Source organism: Carcharodon carcharias, chromosome 13 (genome assembly GCF_017639515.1).
Source record: "Carcharodon carcharias isolate sCarCar2 chromosome 13, sCarCar2.pri, whole genome shotgun sequence".
Taxonomy (NCBI): Eukaryota; Metazoa; Chordata; class Chondrichthyes; order Lamniformes; family Lamnidae; genus Carcharodon; species Carcharodon carcharias.
The window spans coordinates 103,472,072-103,493,568 of record NC_054479.1 but is presented as its reverse complement, the minus strand read 5'-3'; the positions used below and the strand labels follow the sequence as shown (position 1 = coordinate 103,493,568).

The window sequence follows — 21,497 nt, the reverse complement described above, 5'->3', positions numbered from 1 at the left end:
TAGATAAGGTGGTTAAGAAATCAAACGAGATATTTTCCTTCATCAGCTGAGGTATAGAATATAACAGTAGGGGGGTTACGCTAGAACTGTATAAAACACCAGTTAGAAAGCAGCTGGAATACTAGCGAGGGTACAGAGGAGATTTAAGAGGATGTCGCCAGAAATGAAGAATTTTAGCTAAGAGGAGAGATTGGATACAAACATGTGAATTGGGAAGAGGAGTAGCCCTTGAGCCTGCACCGCCATTCAATAAGATCATGGCTGACCTGACTGTGGTCTCAATTCCACATTCCTGCCTATGCCTGATAACCTTTCACCACCTTACTTATCAAGAATAGAGGTTGCATTGCTCTTTTTCGCCTGGCACATGCACAAGGGGTCAAATGGCCTCCTATTGTGCTGTTCATTTTTTCTTTTACTACAAATAATTGCACTGCTTGTCATTCAACTACTTAATCTATACTAATTTTTCAATGTATGTCACACTCGCCTTATTTGGGCATCACCACTGTGACACAAAGTTACACCTGAATCTCCACTCTTCCTCTATTTGGTGGAACTTAAGTTCCAACAGCTGTTGATCTGTGCAACTTTACCTACAGCATGCAGGGAAATACATTTCATCCTTCCTGTGGGCAAAGATATAGGAGATCCACTGATACTATGTGGACTTTAAAAGTATGCAACTAAAGTTTATATTATCCCTAACTTTCCACATAAAACACAATATGAGTACAGATATTTGTTTTCCTAATACAATGTGTTTAGTTCTCATTCCCCAAGAATTTCAGACAGCAAGCCAATACATGATTCTGAAGAACCAGCTCAATCGACAATTGTAATAATTCATGATAATTGCACATGAATTCCTGTCAATCAACTGGGGTGATATTTACATGCAGCGCTTGTTAATTAAAACTAAAATTCTGATTCAATATTTTCAAAGTACAGATAAGATTATTTAACTAGTCTTCCTCATATTATAAATTCCCCACCACAGCGTTTTAACTGTCTCCTGAATAATTCCAGAACTTTTACCTTCATTACAGATCCCAGAAATCTATTCCAAGTATTTATCACTCTATGTTAAGAAGTGCTTCCTGCTTTCAGGTCTGAGCTTGCTTTTTACCAATGTTGAGCACAAAAACATCAAAGTTCTGCACTGTCAAGCTAAGTGGTTAATACCATAAGGGTGAAGACAGAATCTATTTTTCTATTTAAAAAGATTCAAAAAGGTTCAAATGAGACAGGAGTATACCTATACAGAATAAGACTTTCAGAACAAAGGTCTTTCTTACCCTTATTGTGGCATCATCAGAACTTGAAATCAGCATCATCCCATCAGGTGTAAATTGACATCGTTGGACACATTCTGTGTGACCTATTAAGGTCTTGAGGATTTTACCACTAGGGAGCTCCAGAACCTTAGGGGAAAGGATATATCGATGATTTAACATGTTTTATCACAACAGAAGAAATGATGAGGAGCAGAGAAGAATTGGAGCAAAATGGTTAAGTTTTGCAGCATTGAGTCAGTTAAATGATGCACTGTAAAAGCTATGATTGCACAAATCAAATAATAGTCTATAGTATTAGCAAACTTTGCGTGCTGCAAAAATGCTAAGTGTTGCTGAGAGCCTGACGGCTTTCCATTTTAATTTCCCAATTTATCTGCTCTGTGCTTTGTGTTTTTAACCAAAGCAACTGCAGTACAATATCCTCAAATACAAAAACAAAGAAAAACTGTTCTGCAGGTATAAGTTTTGCAAAGGTAACAGTCTTTATTGGGAAGGTTGCAATTCACATTTCATTTCATGGTTTTCCAGTTGATACCATTTTGGGACAAATGGTTCAATTTCTATATGCCAATATAGCAATTATTTGCAAATATTGCAGCTAATGTAACTCAAGTAAGAACGATTTCACCTATGCTTTCCTTGCCAGCATCTATAATACCTCACCATTTCTTGTGGCCTTGTTGTCTCTGAGCAGTCTCTGAGACATGATTAATTCCAGGCAAGCTCTTGGCATTCACATCTCACGTGGTTACAATTCCCTTCACAAACATCAGTTAATCCAGGACTCTGCTGGCTGACTGATCTCCTGCACAAATTCTTGCATTCCAGTCAGCACTATGCTTGGCAAGCTCCACAAATGCAATGTGCCAAAAAAATAAATTCAGAATCCTTGTCCTCAAATCTTTCCATGACCTTGTCCCACACCATTTGGAGAATCTTCAATACTCATTTGTTACAGCCTCAAATTCCTCTAATTCTAAATTTGTTTGTTGCCCACTCTCTTGTCCTTCATTTGAACATTACTTCGTAAACAGGCAAAATTTATACGTTTAGATTTTAACCTCAAAACAGTTTTAAAAAATTACAAGTAAGTCGCTTGCCATTTACTATGATATCACAGATGAATCAATTGACACTGAAAATTGATTTAAGGGCAGTAATTCCTTTCTAATCATTGAAGCATCCCTGCCTGGCAACAAGATCCCACCATGCTAAACCAAATGGCAGTAGCAGCACGGTTCTCATCACATTCAACATCAGGCTCTTTCCTAACCCTCATTTTAGTACCTCAGTCTCTCATTTCTCATATAAAGTCTTCATTCATTTACCATCACAACAATCCTCTTAATTTATTTTCCAACACTTTCATATTTGTTGAGTTCATTCTACACTTTAGTTCCCCCAGTTGCCTTTCCTGAATATTCTGCCCGTCTCCTCCCTTAACCTCACCTTTTACATGGGCTCTTGAACACATAACTAAGTCAATGCCATTTGGTTAGCCTCGCCCTCTCTCATGGCCTCACAAGAACATTAAAGTTTTGCACTGTTGCAGTCAGTGATTCTACACTTTTGAGGAAAAAGCTGCTCCATAACTATTGCACCAATTCACTAACTGCCAATTGACCCCTGCCCATCAGAACGTCGTTGCTAACCAACTTTTGCCTTGGATATCTTCAGCCCCAAGTCATGCACTGTCTCCCATATCTGCTTACTCCCAATACTGTTCCTATTTTTACAATCAGGTCCAGGGGCTAGACAATTGAGTACACTGGGCACAAACTTGATGCTGCCTTGCAACGCCAAATCTGGCTAAGGGACACACTCCACAGCCATCTCTGATGTCAGCTTCCTGTGCCATCAACTACCAATCTTTCACCTCAACTTTGAACCACCTCTCCTTCACTACTCCATCGTTTCTTCATTTCTCTGCCTGCCATCTTGGTCTAATTTCCAATCAACTACGTTGCTTGGCTCTTATGCTCACAACATAATTTAAACACTCTAACTCCCCATTTTAAAAATGTCATCTTTACCCATATCCCATATTATCTTTACTCACGTTATGTCTAACCTCTGCTTCTTGCCTAAATGTAGTCTACTACTAGTTATACTCTCAAATCTCTTACAATTCTCTGTTCGAATCCCTGCAGTCTAGGTTTTAACTTGCCTGCAGCACTCAGAATGCCTGAGATAAAGTTGCCAAAAATATCTTGTAGTGATGGTTGTGACACATTATCCCTCCTTGCCCTTCCCAGCTGTCAAACTATCTGTCCCACGTTTTCATGAATAAACCAGAACTTCCTCCAAATTAACACACGAGACACCAAAACTAATCACTTGGATTTTGTGGTCAGCGGCAAAGTATCGACACTCACCATTGATCTTCAAGAAAGCTGCCCACAAAAATCTAGCGATCTCAACGTCAGTTTTAATGTGCTGCCACACCAAAGGGATCTTCTGGAGTGCAACAGCACTCAAGGAAGCAAGCAGGGTAAGAAGCCAATCACAATAAAGTATTCTCCTAGACAGCAAACTAGGAAGTTAAAAGCTCTATATCTTTTAATTTTAATTTTCAGATAGCAAATTAAATGATTATAATCGGATTAAGGTGAAAGCTAAAATGAATAAACTTAAAAAGAAAATCCCACAATTATAAAATTAACTTTTCAGGGCCAATGGGAATGCTTAGGAGTAATTATGAAATTATTATTCTGTTAAAAACCTCGCTACACTTCATTCAACAAGTTGTAACTTTTTCAAGGGTTTTTTACAGCAAGACTAATAGCTTAAGAGCGGAGTTTCTCATCAGTTCAATTGATTCCCATTTATTGCAGTTTTGCATGGGGCAGGGGTGACGGTTGCCTCAACCGTCTAGAATCATTGACTGCAACTTCTGGATCTCCACATTATTCTGTGCACGTGTGGACTCCTGAAGTCACAGTCAGTTTCATTAAAATATTGATGGTGAATGTTGAGAGTTTCACTGTCATTACCACTGCAAATCCAGGCCAATGTTTTCAAGCCTCCCGAAACATGTCACACTTGCAATTCTCACAATCCCCATCCTTGGGGGCTCAGCCTAAACTGGGACGAACATAACCAAATCACCCTTTGCAATCAGTGTTGGGTTTAAACCATATATTATGCATTGCAAAGTGCCTGTCTCTGTCCTACATTACCAGCATTGCCTCAGAAGCCCTAATGTTGAACATTACCCTGACCAATATCTACCCTTCAATCGTCATGACTAAAAACAGATTATTTTGTCATTACAACATTGCCGTTTGTAGGAACATGCTACGCAGAAATTGGCTGCCACGTTTCCAACATTTCTACACTGGTTATACTTTAAAAAAGCACTCAGGGTTGTCTTGAGGTCATGAAAGGTGCTGTAAGGTGCAAGCCTTTCTTAGTCTACATCTTTGTCACTTCTAGGCTCAACATCTCCAATGTCCTTATCATCAGCCTCCATCCTGGATGAAACTGTTCATCATTCAAAACTCTGCTATCTGTTCCACAGTCTCCTCTCATCTGCTATCTCCATCCTCACTGACCAACACCAGTTCAACATCCCCTAAATGGATGAATTTTAAATCTTCGTCTTAATCTACAAACTCATCCATAGTTTCACCCATCCTTCCCTTTTCCGGCCTTATACCTCCTTCCTGCAGCATTCACTGGCTGAACATTCAGCCACCTTAGTTCTACCTTCTAGTACTCTTTCACCAAATCTCTCTGCGTGCTATGTACTTTTCCATCTTTACAACCCTTCTCAAAACATATTCTTCTCTCCTCCTCCTAACCCCCCCAACCCCACACACACACACACACACACACACACACACACACACACACACACACACACACACACACACACACACACACACACACACACACACACACACACACACACACACACACACACACACACACACACACACACACACACACACACAGCAAAGGAACGGGGTAGGCCATTCAGCTCCTCCAGCCTGTTCCACCATTCAACAAGATCATGGCTGTTCTGTGACCTAACTTCATATACCTCCCTCTCCCAATGTCCCTTAATACTAACAAAACTCTATTAATCTCAGATTTAAAATTAACATTGACCTAGCATCAATTGCTGTTTGCAGAAGAGAGTTCCAAATTTCTACCACCTTTTATATGTAGAAATGTTTTCTAATTTCATTCCTGAAAGGACTGACTCTAATTTTTGGACAGTTCCCCCTAGACACAGACTCCCCAACCAGTGGAAATTATTTCTCCCGATCTATTCCTCTTAATGTCCTGAGAACTTCGATCAAATCAACACTTAGCCTTCTAAATTACAGGGAATAGAACTCTAGTTTGTGCAATCGGTCCTTGCAATTTAACCCTTGGAGTCTAGGTATGATTCTGGTCAATCTACCCTGCACTCCTGCCAAGGCCAATTTATCCTTCCTAAGGTGTGGAACCCAGAACTGCTCATATTACTCCAGGTGTGGTCTAATTAAGGCTTTATATAGCTGAAACATGACTTCTGTATTCTCTGCAAAACTGAGTGCTTATTCCTTTCATCTTTGATGCGATACACTCGATCATTTCTTAAATTTAACGCTTTATGTGATTTTAATCTGCTGTTGATAAAGATAGGCACATATCAAATTCATAAAACAATTACAAAATTGACTTTAGGTCTGCTAAAACCTGCTTACTACTAATGCAAAATGTCGTTAGAGCACTGAAATGAAGTATCTTGCGAAAATGTTAATCAGTAACATGTTTCTTGCAGTTGCATGCAAAGTTCAAAGACAAATAAAATTTGGTAGGATGTCTTCATATTTGAGTGATGCAGTTATCTGACAAAATACATACTGATCATTGAAGAGGAGAACAAACACTACATGCATTCACTCACTGCCCATAATTTCATCTTTGTTTAATGGAAATCAGTTAAATTCTGACTTCACAATTGCTAAGTTATAGTAATTATTTTCAGGTAGTTTGGGAGAAAAAAAAACTGGTTCATAGCTACTGAAAACAACAAATACATTTTTAGAAATCAAGATGCGCCAGGACTGTATTTTGGTAGAAGGGAATTTGGATCTCATAAGTTCACTTTATAGTTGTTGGTTTGCATCATGCTTGTTTTATCAAGAACTTTCATTGTAAATAAATGAGTGACAAAATAAAATGATTTATCTTTGCCAAAGTAATTAAACATTAATTCCAGTCACTGCACAGATAGCTTTGCTGATGTTAACAAGTTTTCCATTTCTGAAAGGTCAACATTTGCATTGTTAATTAAAGATTTATTCTCCATCCCTCTAATCATCATCAGCAAGGCCTAAATGCTACTTCTGCACACATCAGCATTCATTATTGTATTTACCACTTATTTCTTGGAGGAAATCTTTTATGGATGATCACATGTTCTGGCAACTGAAGGCAAGAACAATTGACACATGCTTTCACATACCCATGTTAAAGCTTAGTGCACTATATTAAAAACAAAATATATTAAAACTAAACAAAAAATTTCCCCCCAAAACAGAGGCTTAAGAAAAGTAAGACCTCAAAAAATTCAAAAAAAACTTTCTTCAAATCAAAACACATGACATTCATTGGAAAACAATTCCCAGCTCTCCAAAGAGAAACAAATTGGGTTACAAAACAAGCTTATTACTCCAAATTTTAACAAATGTTTGCTGCTGCGTGTTTCCAATTCATATCCCTGAAAGCACCCAAAATCTTCATAAGCATTTCAAAAATATATAGGTGGGGAATAACATGTCAAATTTGAGCAATTTGTTATTCAGTGTTTTTTTTTAAATTCATCCTTCCTTATTCTCAGTTAATAGCATAAATTTTTCACAGCAGCTTCACTTCAATACAAGAATTTTTAAAAAATATTTATTTACCCCAAACCACTGAGGTGTCATTCTCAGCAACACTCAGAAACTGCACTGATGGGGTAGCTTTTAGCAAGTATATGTGCTTAAATTAGCTCTGCACCTTTACTCTGCCATTTTCTAGCCCTATTGCTATCAACAGGCTGTGCTGGAATTGCTGCCTCTTCCGCCCAATGTTCTGTAGGACGTTCTTGACCGACTTCATGCCTACCTACAACATTAACATATAAAAAACATTGAAGCCATTAACAAAAGGCTCAAAATTAAGCACCAATGTGCATGCAGACATACACACACAAGCTTAGCTACTGGACACTTTTGCATTCAGATCTTTACTCAATATCAGTGTCATCTAATCAGACTAGTTCTATAGTAGAAATTAATACTGAAAGCAAAAAGTGTGCTTGTTTTGTAAGTAGTTTATCTCTCCCTGTTTCTGATCTCTTTCCGCTTGCTTTCTTGGCGAGATGCTTCTGACCCTAGTAGCAAATTACATTTCCTGAATGTACACACACACACACTCACCATTTCCCCACCAATGTTAAAATTTAATAACAGAATTAAAAATTAATTATTGTTCTTGTTTTGGATAAGTAAAAAGTTAATTCATGCAGAGTTTAAAAATGTTTTGAGTTTACTCAAACAGTTTAGCACTATTCAGCATATATATCTTTTATTTGAAACAGTGGTGAAGATGACAAAATAATGCAATGCAGAAAGCACTGTACTATTTAAAGTAGCAGCTGCATTTTCAATAAGCTCTATATCTTAAAGCACTGTGATGAATTATTATTCCACTTCAGTTACAAATGTGGAATTACAGCTTCAAATAGACATTAAAGCTTTGAACATATTCAGGCACATTTGCAGAGACAGCTCAATAGATATAGGAGACTTCATAATGTTAAGCTTTCCACAACTAAGGGAACTGCATGTTTGATTAAGGAAAATATTCAAAACACAAGCTTTAAATAAGTTCACAAATGGAAATAACACTTGTATCATGATGACTTATAAAAGACTTCCATTTATGATGTGTGGTCTGCATTTTATCAAGTCAAAATATTGATTTTATTTTAGCAAAAATAGTGTAAAGTACTAGGAAAACTCAGCATGTCTTGCAGCATCTGTGGAGAGAGAAACAAAATTAACATTTTGCATTGAATATGAATCTTCAGAACTGAAAGGGATACTATTTTTACTGATTGCTTGAGGAACTGCTTAATAGAATTTAAATAACGCAGCAATGGTTTCTTTGTACCATGTGGAAGGAAGGTTTTTAAGTCCACAGCCTGAGACAAAACAATTGCTATAAATCTCTGCCACAGTGAAATGTTACCCTGAGAACTTTGCAGGTTCACATAATTAAGGGTGGTCATGCTTTAAGTAATCATCACTAGGAAGAAGACTTTTTTTTAGGCTTTCCTTCCTCCCATTCCATGAAGTCAAACCTAAAAGGCCTATTTCAAGATACGTTTTAGACTAAGAAGTGATCTTTCTTGAATACTGTCATTTTTGAACTACAGAATATTACGCACTCAATGCCAGTATTTCAAAGGGGTAGTAGTTGGTCGTCTCATATCACTGCAATCAGTAGACAACTTAAAAACCACAAAGAATCCTCGTTTTGTAGATTAAAGCTACTGTTACAAAGTTAGCTCACTGTTGTCATGGTGTATAGAATGTACATCTAACTCCATTTCCTTGCTTTTCATCATGACATCCAAAAAGATGATCTTTTGAAGGGCTTTTCAGTTGAAAGCTATTTGAACTATGAAAGCTGTTTTAAGGTTGATTTGTATTGCTTCGAGTAATCTTCTCCTTCAGAACAATAAAAGATCTCTCACATATGTAAGTATATATTTGCCAAATTAATGAATCTAAAATCAAATGGATCAAACTACACGGTGAAGGGTTGGATTTGTAAAATTTATAGGAAGATCAAATTCCAAAGACTTTCACTGAAGTGAAATAAATATTTCTATTTATTTGAAGACATGCTCTTCAAAGGACTTATATTTTCTCCCCTTCCCCTCTGTTTCATTAGTACACCAATGTTCAGCACCTACTGAACAGGCAGCATGACAAACCTACCATCAGAGCTCCTACCATGTGACTCTTCCACCTCATTATTCCTTATGAGAAGATAGAAATAGTAGTAGGCCATGCAGCCCCTGGGGCCTGCTCTGTTATTCAATTAGATCATGACTGATTGGTACTTCAACTAAATTTGCCTGCCTAAATTCCACAGTGCTTGATACTGTCAACAACCTTAACAAAAATCTATTGACCTCAGGCATCCACAGCCTTTTGTAGCAGCTAAGTTTCTCTGTACCTACCTAGTGAATCCTTTTAAACCCCTCAATCAGATCATTGATTAATCTTCAATACTCAAGGGAACATAAACTAAGATTATGCAACCTGTCCTCATAACCTTATCCGCCTTACTATCTCTTGGGTGGTTCAGTGTCAGGTTTTGTTTGTACTCCCAATCTCTTTGCTCTTCTACAGTTTGTAGTTTCTCACCAGAAAATATTCTGACTTATCCTTCTTAGGTCCAAAGTAGGCAACCTCACATTTGCCCACCTTAAAATTCAAACTAGTCTTGCACACTCACTTAATCTGTGTAAGTCCCTTTGCAACTTCCTTCTCCCAACTGGACTGCTTACTTGTGATTGTTGGTGTCATCTAATACCGTAGATATTCAACTCCTTATTCCTTTAGCCTAATCATTAATAAATAAATAAAGTTGCAGACCCAGGATAGATCGCTGGAAACACAACTTGCCACATCCTACCAATCTAATTACATATTCTTTATTTCCACACACTGTGTCCTGGATGCCAACTAATTTCCAACTCCAGTCAAAAGGCTACCTCTAATTCTGTACACTAACAATAATCTTGTGCGGAATCTAATCAAATACTAGTCCATATAATTACCATCCACAAACACTCCTTTGGCCAACTTGTTAGTAACCTCAAAAGAATTATCTTTGTCACCCATGACTTACCTTTAACAAAGCCACATTGGCTCTCTGATTCATTCACTTTTGCTCAAAAGCTTGCTCACTCACTCCTTAAAGACAGATTTATGTAGCATCCCCACAACTGGCATTAAAACTAAGGCAGTAAGTGACCTTTCAATTTATCCACAATTATGGTTAGGTAGAAATATCGTCAAAACTATATTGCTCATCATATATAAGACGTATAAATGTGAATGATTACCAAGCAGGACTGACAGACAAAAACAAAGCACATGAACGACAATGTGAAAGACCGTACATACACAACGATAAATTCTGCTCAGAATTCAAGGTATAACTTGATCAACAACTAGATTTGTCAAGAAGGATTTGGATTAAGATAACTATTGCTGGACACACAAACTCAGAAACAAAAGAAAGCTAAAGAAACCAATTCACAAGGTGAAACAGTGACAGTCTAAAATTAATTATATAATTTTTAAAAAATTGTATATTAAGGCTTACTAAATATATCCTTAATTGACAAGAAGATACCAATGTTCAAGTTACAGATATGTATCTATAAAGTTGCATAATTATTGATTATCAAGTTAGTGAAACTATTTTTTTCAGAATTGGGAACAATATATTATTAATGGTGACATAAATACTTTCAGGTAGCCGGAAACAACTGGGTGCATGATCAATGTTAAATAATCTTCCTGTGCCTGTTAAAACTTTGTCTGTTAGTTTTAACAAAGGTACACTGTTTAATTTACAAGTAATGGCTGCTAATCAGTTAACAACACATTGATGTTCTTCTCTGGGTCTCTCCACACCTCCTACTAGTTTTATTTTCATGGAATTTATTTAAAATGAATAAATAACTTTGATCAAAACTTCTGTGCAATTCAGGGTGGAATTTTATAGACTTAGTTCTAACATTGGCTAATAAAGGTGCTTCACGGAGAAATAATAAGATCACACTAGCCTGAAGGATTCTCATCAATTTTTAACCAAGCAAAATCAAGTCTGCCACAGAGACGAGAGCAAACAGAATATCAGGTCACCAAGTAATCTATAGAATTCTTAATGCAATTGTATAAGACCCATGAACTGTTTGGCACTGAACAAGAGCAACACACTGGACCACATAGTTTGGATATGGGCTTACACACCTGCTCCTCTGATTCAGAGCACACCATGGAGGTAGAGGGATGGCAGGTCAGCACCTTGCCCATTAGAGAAGGACAAAGTCAACCTGGGCTGGTTCTGTACACATCCCAGCAGCTGGCAAAACTACAGGAACAGATTGTCAGCTCCCCTATTGACTTGGAAATAGCATGTGGAAGGAGAAGACACAGAACGAGGTAAGAGGTAGTTTAAAAAAGCAAAGTGAATGTAAAATAGCAAAATGTGCAGCAATAACCATAGCAAGATGAGAAACTACACTGCTATAAAGTAAAATTAATAGCTTTTTTTGCCATGCTACAGTTTTATACATGCTTAGAACAATTTTGTAAAATGACTCAACAGCAAGTTCCAGAAGATAGAAATCTGGAAAATGTCTCCATATTAAAAGCCTTTGTGAAGGTGTTAATCCATCTTGAGTGGATACTCAACTCAGTTTCCCATGGCGATGTTGAATGTCACCTGAGTCATGCATTCATTCAGACCTTATAGCATCATCACATAGGACTATCAAGGTCAGCCAATTTTTATTTGTAAGCAAGAAAATAGATTTGAAGGTTAATGCCATGGTTATAAATACAGAAGCCACAATTCCCAACTGGCACTGAAAAGGCATTCACGTCAAATCCAACAATTCTACCTTTAAGATTCCATCTCCACATCCAAATGCAGCCAAATTAATGTGCTGATCAAGGCAGCAACAACGAATACGTGAATCCTGGACCTCACTCTGGCACATCACATCACCAGTTTTTCCATTTATTAGCTGTTGCAAATACAAAAAAAAAGTTAATATTGAAGTGATTTTTGTCTCTAAAAGGCAAAATGAAGATGACAAAAAATCCAAAATGATGCGAATACCAGTAGGGTTGTAAACATGCCTGCTCCTAAACAGACGGGAGCAATATAGAACAGATTCCATAGACAGGTGCTTAATGCTCCTATTAAAGTCCAACTGATTAAACTACTGAAGTAAAAGATGATGACGCAGAACACTAATTTTATTCAAGAAATGGAAACAGCAGATGGTGGTGGTGAGATAACATGGCTGGAAAACAAGAAAATGATGGATGATAAACCTGCCAATCATTAGGGTGGAAAAATAATACGTGGTGCATCACACCTTAATTCAGGTTTGTTTGTCATACAATTTCATATCGTAACTGGTTTAAAGAATTCAAAAACTTAGCTAGTTGTCCAATTCTGCAGCCCAAAGACCATTTAATGTAAAATTCCTCTCCCACCAGCCCCAAATATACTTGAAATATCTGCAGGGAGTGGTATAAATGAGAGGGTGAAGCTTGGGGGTTAGACTCTCTTCACTCAGCACAGGGTGCTGGTAGAGGCAGTCTCCACCCTTGGAAAGGGGCTTGGTTTTTTTTCTTTTTGGGGCTAGGATTGTACCCTATTTTGCTACAATCTGTATTTCAGACTTGCTCAACTTTGTGTCTCCAATCTCTTTGCCTCTTCTTTGGCTTGTTTCCCACTGCCTTGGTTTTTCAACTGCTCTTTGCTTTGGTGTAATGGCAATGTAACTGGACTAGTAATACAGAGGCCCAGGCTCTGGGGGACATAGGTTCAAATCCCATCATAGTAGCGGTTGGAATTTGAATTCAATTCTAAAATCTGAAATATAAAGCCAGTCTCAGTAATGGTGATCATGACAACTATCATCGTTTGTTGCAAAGTGAACACTGATATCCTTCAGGGAAAGAAATCTGCCATCCTTGCCCTGTTTGGCCTACATGTGACTCCAGGTCCAAAGCAATGTGGTTGACTCTTAATTGCTCCCTGAAATGCCCAAGCAAGTCACTTAGTTCAAAGGCAATTATGGACGGGCAACAAATGCTGGCCTTGCCAGCAAAACCCACAATTCAAAAAAGAATAAGGAAAAACAAAATCTCTAACACCCTTTTGTGTTCTTTGATACCAAGATCATCTAAGCCTCACTTAAATGCTGTCTAGATCTCAAAGGTATTTACTCTCACTCCAGTCATGAGTTCAACACTTTTGTCCATGTTTGGACCAAGACTGTAATGAGGTCAGGAGATGAGTGGCTCAGGTTATTGCTGTCCAAGTGCTGCTTGATAGCACTGCTGATGACACCTTTCATCATTATGCTCTTGATCCAGAGGAGGTTGATGGGGTGGTTAATAGCAGGTTGGATCTGTGGACTGGAAACACGTGGCCAATTTTATACATTGTCGGGTAGATGCCAATGTTGTTATTGTACTGGAAGAGCTTGGTTAAGGTTGTGGCTAGTTCTGGAGCTCGTCTTCAGTACAATTGCCAGGAAGTTACAGGGCCCAAAGCGTTTGCAGTATCCAGTGCATTCAGTTTCTGATATCACATGGAGTGAATTGAATTAAATTGGCTAAAGACTGACATCTGTGATCATGTGGGCCTCAGGAGGAGGCCTAAATGGATCATCCACTTGGCACTTCTGGCTGTAAATGCTTCAGCCTTCTGAGCTACCCCATCATTTAGAAAGGGAGCTACTGAGAGACCAAAACATGATCTTTCTATTAGAAAATAAATAGTTGCTTACCTGTAAACATTTTTTATTGTCAGATACTAAAACAGTGACTTCACCCTCTTGGAAGACTGCATCCATATCTTGTACCAAGGAAACAGCAGAGGAACTATGCACTTTATTGGTGTCCCATAGCTGTCAAAACAAAATGTAATATAAGGTGTAATAACAAGGAACTTATTGCATCCTTTACTACTATAATCTATTCTCAAAATACAATGTAATCATTTTGCTGCAACAAAATGACATTAAGTTTCATGAAGAAGCTTAGAAGATATTAAAGCAATATTGCAAGGCTCAGCACCACCTTGATGGTGTGTAATTCCTTTGATACCTACGAAAAAGTCAGAGGAAAGAAAACAACATTGCAATTTTTGTGTTTACACAAGACAATGTATCACCATGAAACAGAATGGTTTAGGTGGAAATTACTAATGTGTAACAGTTTGAAAGTGATGCATGTACATCAGTGTACAACTGACAGAAAGTTGTATGAAAACAAATCACAATCAGCACTTGCAGGTTAGTGAAGAATCTACCATTAATCAACAGCCAGTGTAGAACTGAGCTTAGAAAGAGACTGAAGACGGAAATGGTTGTACTCCATTATACTTCATTAACTTCAAAGTACAGAAGACAACTTATTTGCTCAAGTTTATTTTGTTCCAAAAGGCTCCTTCCAACACCTGCCAAATAGCTAAGTTTTGAAATGTTAATAGAACACAGTAAATAATACATATACAACAATATCTTCCATAGGTAGATACTTATATTTAGTCCAAACAGGACCAGCTTTTATTTCAAGTGATTTCCCAGACAAGTCAGACTCCATTCAATATTTTTGGCCTTGATGAAAATTTGAATGAAGGTAGTGATATAATTTAGGTTTCTTCAAAGTATAAAGGTATTTGGAAACAGCAGTATTTATTGTTAGAAAACTATTGCACTGCAGACCATTTCAGAAGGGATGGAGCACGGTGGCTTAATAACTCCTGATCTAGTTGTTACAAGGCTGATGTCATTGTGTTGCTGGAATGTAGTCATAATAAGGAAAGTGACACTGAGTTCTTGTGCAACTGAACAAATGAAATGTATTCCCGATGCAGCAACAGCTCTACTTTATAATATAACTTGTTACAAACTGTCAATAATACCATCATATGGCTGCTTTCCAAAATTAAATGTAAATTAAGTTCAAAACATTTTTCAAGAATATTTTGGAAGGGAAAATAAATGCCCATCAATCTCAAGATCGCACTGTGTTGCAATTATTTTTTTTTTTTGAAAATGAGTGCAATGTTCAACTAATGGACTAGTAACCAAGGAGGAGTTAAACATAGGGATAATATTCTTACATTTGAAGCACTGTGAGACCATAGTCTATATTGGTTAGCAAGGACAGGGGTGGTTGGTGCTGGACAGGATATAGGCAGCAATTTCAGATGATCTAAAGTTTGTGTAATGTGGAGGGGTGGATGCCAGCAGGAGATCATTGGAATTGTAGAATAGAATCACAGAATGGTTGCAGCACAGATAGAGGCTATTCGGCCTATTCAATCCCCACCTTTTCCCTGTTACTCTGCAACTCTGTTCCCTTTGGATGTTTATCCAATTCAATTAGTTAAATTAAAGAAAATAAACATTAATTTTTATGTTTATATTTAAGGTTTTTAGGTTACAAAGGTCCTAATAAAGGTCTAAGTGCCAGATAGGCAGAGGTAGGGGCAATAAAACAGAGGTGAAAATATCTCTATCTTTGCGATGGAGAGGGTAAAGGTTTAGAAGCTTAGTTCAGGGTAGAGTAGGACACTGAGACTATAAATAATCAGGTTTAATCTCAGACAATAGTGAGGCAGCAGGAGACAGCTAACCTTAAAAGTAATTATCAGTGGATGTTGTTCACTGCTCCATAGCAGCAACATTTGAACTCAACTATAAATTACAGATGGAAACTAATATAACCACTGATCACTGTAATTTTTAAAATCCATTGTCTTCTCTCACATTTGACGTCAAGCAAGATAAAATTATTTGTTCACAAGTGAATGAAGTCTTGTTGGCACAATCTTATCTGTTTTTTTCTTTTCTTATTTAATATTAGCAGATTTTTAGCAGCAGTTATTACTCATCCATAGTTGCCCTAGTTCAGAGTTTATTTAAGAGTCAACCACATTGCTGTGGGTCTGGAGTCACATGTAGGCTATGTGACCAGGATAGGAATGGCAGATTTCCTACGCTGAAGGGCATTAGTGAACCAGATGGGTTTGTAATGGGTTATTAATTCCAGATTCTTATTGAATTCAAATTCTACCATCTGCCGTGGTGGGATCCCAGAGCATTATCCTCGGTCTCTGGATTACTAGTCCAGTGACAAAACCACTATGCCATTGCCTCCCCTGTATTATTAAACCATCCAGAGATCACTATATACACATCCTGAGAATGAGCAAAGCCTTGCTCCAAACTTCCTAGGTGGGAGAGGAGTGTACTCATACAAGAAGATCAAGAATAACAATCCTTTCCAAGATTGTTTTTTCCAAGTGCCAATAGTGGAGTTCCTTCAGCAATTTTATAAATGCCAGATATTATCGGGTCACATCACAGACTGATTTACTGTTCATCTCAGGAATATTGAAGCAGAGCTTAAAGAAAAGTAGAGTTTTCACAAAACCTTAGTGGCTAAATGCACCATCACCTTGTCTGTGGCACTGAGGCTTTCAGAAACAAAGGTCAGCGTTTGGATCCCTCATCTGTTCTGAGTTAGCTGATTTCATAACTGGCCTCTGCTTCCTTAGGAACACATCAGCCAGAGTCGCTATCATCCAATGATTGCTACTGGAAAGGATTGGGTTTGACTGTGATGGCTCAAAGGACAAATCATGATCATTGTCTAAGCTCACATTTAAAGAATATTCAACAGGGTGAGGTATAGAATGTCTGTTATACCTATAGAACTATGTACAAGGTGAGAATTCACATTGAAGTGAGGAGAAGATACATTCAAAAGGTTGCATTTGTGAACTCTAAATAATTAAAGATTTGCAACTTTAAAAATACTCTAGCATCTACAAATATTAACATTCACCATTAGAAGGTTACGGAATTTAAATCACAAACAAAAACTCAGCAGGTCTGACAGCATCTGCGGAGAGGAAGACAGTTAACGTTTCGAGTCCATATGACTCTTCATCTGAACTAAAGAAAAATAGAAATGAGGTGAAATATAAGCTGTTTAAGGGAGGGGTGGGACAGGTAGAGCTGGATAGAGGGCCAGTGATAAGTGGAGGCAAAGAAGAGATTGCCAAAGATGTCATAGACAAAAGGACAAAGGGGTGTTGACGGTGGTGATATTAGCTAAAGGATATGCTAATGGTGACATTAAGGATAGAAAACAGGGCGAGCAAGTGACAGATGGCCCTAGTGGGGGCGGGGTAGGGGGAAGGGATCGAAATAGGCTAAAAGGTGGAGATAAAACGATGGATGGAAATTAATTTAAAAATAATAATAGAAATAGGTGGGAAAAGAAAAATATTTTAAAAAAATATATAAATTTTTAGAAAAAAGTTGGATCGGAAAGGGGGTGGGAATGAAGGAGAGAGTTCATGATCTGAAGTTGTTGAACTCAATGTTATTTCCGGAAGGCTGTAAAGTACCTAATCAGAAGATGAGGTGCTGTTCCTCCAGTTTGAGTTGAGCTTCACTGGAACACTGCAGTAGGCCAAGGACGGACACGTGGGCATGACAGCAGGATGGTGTGTTGAAATGGCAAGCGACAGGGAGGTCTGGGTCATGCCTGCAGACAGACCGAAGGTGTTCCGCAATGCGGTCACCCAGTCTGCGTTTGGACTCTACAATGTAGAGGAGACCGTATTGGCAGAAGCAAATACAGTAGAGTAAATTGAGGGAAATGCAAGTGAAGCGCTGCTTCACTTGAAAGGAGTGTTTGGGCCCTTGCACAGTGAGGAGGGGGGAAGTAAAGGGGCGGGTGTTGCACCTTCTGTGGTTGCATGGGATGGTGCCGTTGGAGGGGATTGAGGTGTAGGAAGGTGATGGAGGAGTGGACCAGGGTGTCCCAGAGGGAATGGTCCTTAAGGAATGCCGACGGTGGGGTGAAGGGAAGATGCGTTTGGTGGTGGCATCAGGCTGGAGTTGGCGGAAATGGCGAAGGATAATCCTTTGAACGTGGGGGCTGGTGGGGTGATAAGTGAGGACAAGGGAGACCCTATCATGATTCTGGGAGGGAGAGGAAGGTGTGAGCGCGGATGCGCGGGAGATGGGCCAGACATGGTTGAGGGCCCTGTCAGCCACCGTGGGTTGAAAAGACCTATACTCAATCACAAACTTATTTCAGAAATTAGCAAGCTAACAATCTCATTGCTTTGCTTAATTCAGTGTGCATAACTCAAATGGTTACAATGGTATGAAACAATATTAATCTGTATTGGCACACAAAGCAACCATTGTAATCATCCCAAATACAGAGTAGAGATAATAAAATTTCAAAAAGGGCTGATGCATCTGCACCTAGAAAACTGTGCACCAATCTGATTACAGTGAAGATATACTGGCATTGGAAAAGCTACAACGCGACACAACCAGAACTAATAACTTAGATTACACACTGGGGATATCACGAGAGGTCAAGGAAAACAGGATACTTATATTTGAGAAAAGGAAGTCCAAAGGAAACCCAGGTATTCGTAATTCTAAAGGGCATATGCAAATTGAATGCTACCATATTGGACATACTCAAAAGCTCTAAGGTCGGAGGTATAGCGCTGAATTTTCCTCGTTCCTGAAGGCAGGCTGAGAGGTGGGAGAGCCGTGAAAATAGGAGGGGGCTGTATTGGGATAGCTCCCTGGTGCATTCCCACCTCCAGGTAACCGTCCTAGGGGCAGGTTTGGAAGAGATGGGCTGCCTGCTGCATGGAGGCTCGCAGTCAATTTACATCACTTAAGCCCCATTTAGGGGCTATTTTGTGGCCTCTGCAGCATTTTGCAGGTGATGGAGTGGTCCCTGCCACGTGTTGAGGTTATTGGCTGAATGGAAGCAGCCTGCTGGGGCCAGGAGAGCTGGAGTCTCCATGCCACAAGGAGGGAGGAGGTGGGATTGGTGAAAAGCCAGAAATGCAGCCAAGGGAGTTCCTCTCCAAGCTAATTACTAGAAGTCCGGATGCCAGTAAGTTGATGATTGACGTGTAGGCCAGTGAGGGAGCTGAGATGCCCTCCTGGTCCTCAACCCTCCTGTTGGAGCTGACAATGCTCTAGAGTTGCTGGCCCTCTGATTGGGCCAGCAGCATCAGGTGCCTGCCCACTTTCCTGAATTGGACAACAAGCTTGGAGGCAACCAATTAGGAGGCAGCCTCTGGGGAGATTGTTCCATCAGTCTCACTTCCAGTAAATGTCGCCTCAGAACCATATTTGGTTCCCATTTTGGAACTCCATACCCTGTGATAAAATCCAGCCCACAGACTCAGATTCAAAAGAGAGAAGGCGAAGAGATATTATAAACTGTGAAAATGTTAATTAATGAAATAGTCTGCAGATTGTGCTGACAAATACAACAGTAAACCAGATAGATATCTGGCTAAGTGGCTGTGGGATAGGAGAAAGAATAGCGTTTGGAACTTATAAACTCTGGGACCATTTTTATGGACCACTTCCAGAACTGTGCAATTAATGTTTCTACAGTAATCAATACCACTCAATGAAACTCTGCATGCATACTTATTTATCACAGCACCCATTCCTTTTCTGAATTACATAAAAAAATTACATACTCTAACAGTCTGGTCATCTGAAGACGATAATAATGCTGAGCCATCCAATGAAAATTGAACACAATGAACCCAGCTCAAGTGTCCACTGCAGTCAGCCACTCTCTTACGCAACTCCAAGTTCCACAGCTAGAAGAAATTGAACAGAAATGTAATTGCAAGTGCTGTTTTATCATTTCCACGTCACAAATAAAATAGCAAATAATCGCCTGCGATTTTGAATCAACAAGAAGTGGGCTTTGAGACATCATCTCTCTTTATTAAAGAAACGTCTCTGATTATATAAGTAGGCTTCAAAGTGCCATATTATATATTTATATATTTGAAATTTTATTCAACTTGTTACAATCAACTTTAAAACATGTTTAAAAAATATTAAAGGATAGAGTGGGTGACATTCTGAAAAGCAGAATTCATTAGCGGTTGAGAAAAGGGCAGTTATATTTGCCATGTCCCAAGTTAATAAAGACCTTTAAAATCATTTACTGACATAGTGACCTTGATTATTAACTATGACAGGGTTGGGTGGGCAAGGGAAGGGCTGCTCAAAATTAAAAGCCAAGAAATGCATCCCTAACCCCATAACCTGCCATGTTCATGCTCTTTTTTGCTTTTATGGTGATGTGTCATGCAAGTGTCTCACTCCTGAAAAGTGGGACACTTCATTAGTATCTTTAAATCAGACTCCAAGAATGCAATTGAAAGACTGATTTAAATTTACCAGTTACTACGCCCACTTCCTAGGCACCTGTTGGCTCAAGAATGCATGCAGCTTTTACAGCATTTCTTGTGGGCCAGGAAGAACAGGAGCGATCCCCCAGCCTTCCATGGAAGCCATCGGTCTCCCTTTTGCTGATTATCGTCTTTCTCTTTCTTGCTGAGATCACCAAACTCTCCCCGCAAGCCTTCCTATCTTAAGGCCCCTCCCTCCTTGTGAAGGCCAGATACCATCTCCAATGGTCCCCCGGCTACGTTCTCCAGCCACTGCTTTTTCCATCTGACAGGCAGCTAATCTGTCAATTTAGCTGACTACTGGGTGGGAAACAGAAAAGAAAATGATGAGGGCACCAAAACAAAAGCAAAATACGGCAGAAGCTGAAAATCTGAAATTAAAACAGAAGAAAAATGGAAGCGCTCAGCAAGGCTGACTACATCTGTGGAGACAGAAACAAAGTTAATATTTCAGATCTTAAGATGAAAGGTTAGCGATCTGATACATTAACCGCTCTTCTTTCCACAGATGTTGCCAGACCAGTTGAGTGTTTCCAGCATTTTCTGTTTTTATTCAAAAAATAATGAGGTCCTGCTCTTAAATTCAGCAGGATCTCTGCACCTCCAGCCTCGCTGGCTTTTCCCCAAGTTACCCCGTACCTCCCTATAAATATCAGGGCTAGTGCACTGATATTATATACTTGGATTTTAGGAAACCATTTTGACAATTTCTATGTCTGTGATTGGTGGCTTGAATAAGGAGTCATAAAATACAGGGCAACATAAAAGGTAACTCAGGAAGTTTAGGTTATGAGGAACTATTATGGAGATTGAACCTGTTTAGTCTTTGGAAAAGAGATTTGAGGGGACTTGCTTGAAGTTTTCAAGTTTATGAAATCCATTGCTAAAATTCTTCAATGTATACCATGAAAGAAGTTAAAGGTTCAAATGCCAGGGGACCCAAGTTTAAACAGAAAATGACTAAGCCAGAAATACAAAAGAACATTGGACAGAATGTTTTAAACTCAAAGGATAATAGGTTTAAAAGCTCCAAGGCAAAGCTGCTGAAGCAGACAATGTGAATATTGGAGAAAGGGACACAATGAGAAGATTTGTCCAGGGTGG

The 21,497-nt window shown here is 38.8% G+C and overlaps 1 protein-coding gene across 11 annotated transcripts in view; it reads right to left on the bottom strand.

Annotated features, from left to right (window-relative positions):
• Positions 1 to 21,497, bottom strand: part of apaf1 (apoptotic peptidase activating factor 1) — a 216,482-nt gene that overhangs the window by 87,108 nt on the left and 107,877 nt on the right. For 7 of the 11 annotated variants that reach the window (XR_005944817.1, XR_005944818.1, XM_041202763.1 and 4 more), the window contains 5 exons: positions 19,665 to 19,790; positions 13,900 to 14,019; positions 11,992 to 12,117; positions 7,296 to 7,403; positions 1,299 to 1,424 (listed from right to left, as the gene is read on the bottom strand). Coding sequence is in view for 8 of the 11 variants with exons in the window: in XM_041202763.1 (XP_041058697.1) it covers positions 1,299 to 1,424; positions 7,296 to 7,403; positions 11,992 to 12,117; positions 13,900 to 14,019; positions 19,665 to 19,790 (606 nt within the window). In the remaining 3 variants the exon portion in view is untranslated. Of the gene's footprint in view, positions 1 to 1,298; positions 1,425 to 7,201; positions 7,404 to 11,991; positions 12,118 to 13,899; positions 14,020 to 19,664; positions 19,791 to 21,497 lie in introns of those variants that run through there. The other 4 variants (XM_041202765.1, XM_041202766.1, XM_041202769.1 and 1 more) reach the window with 2 other exon arrangements.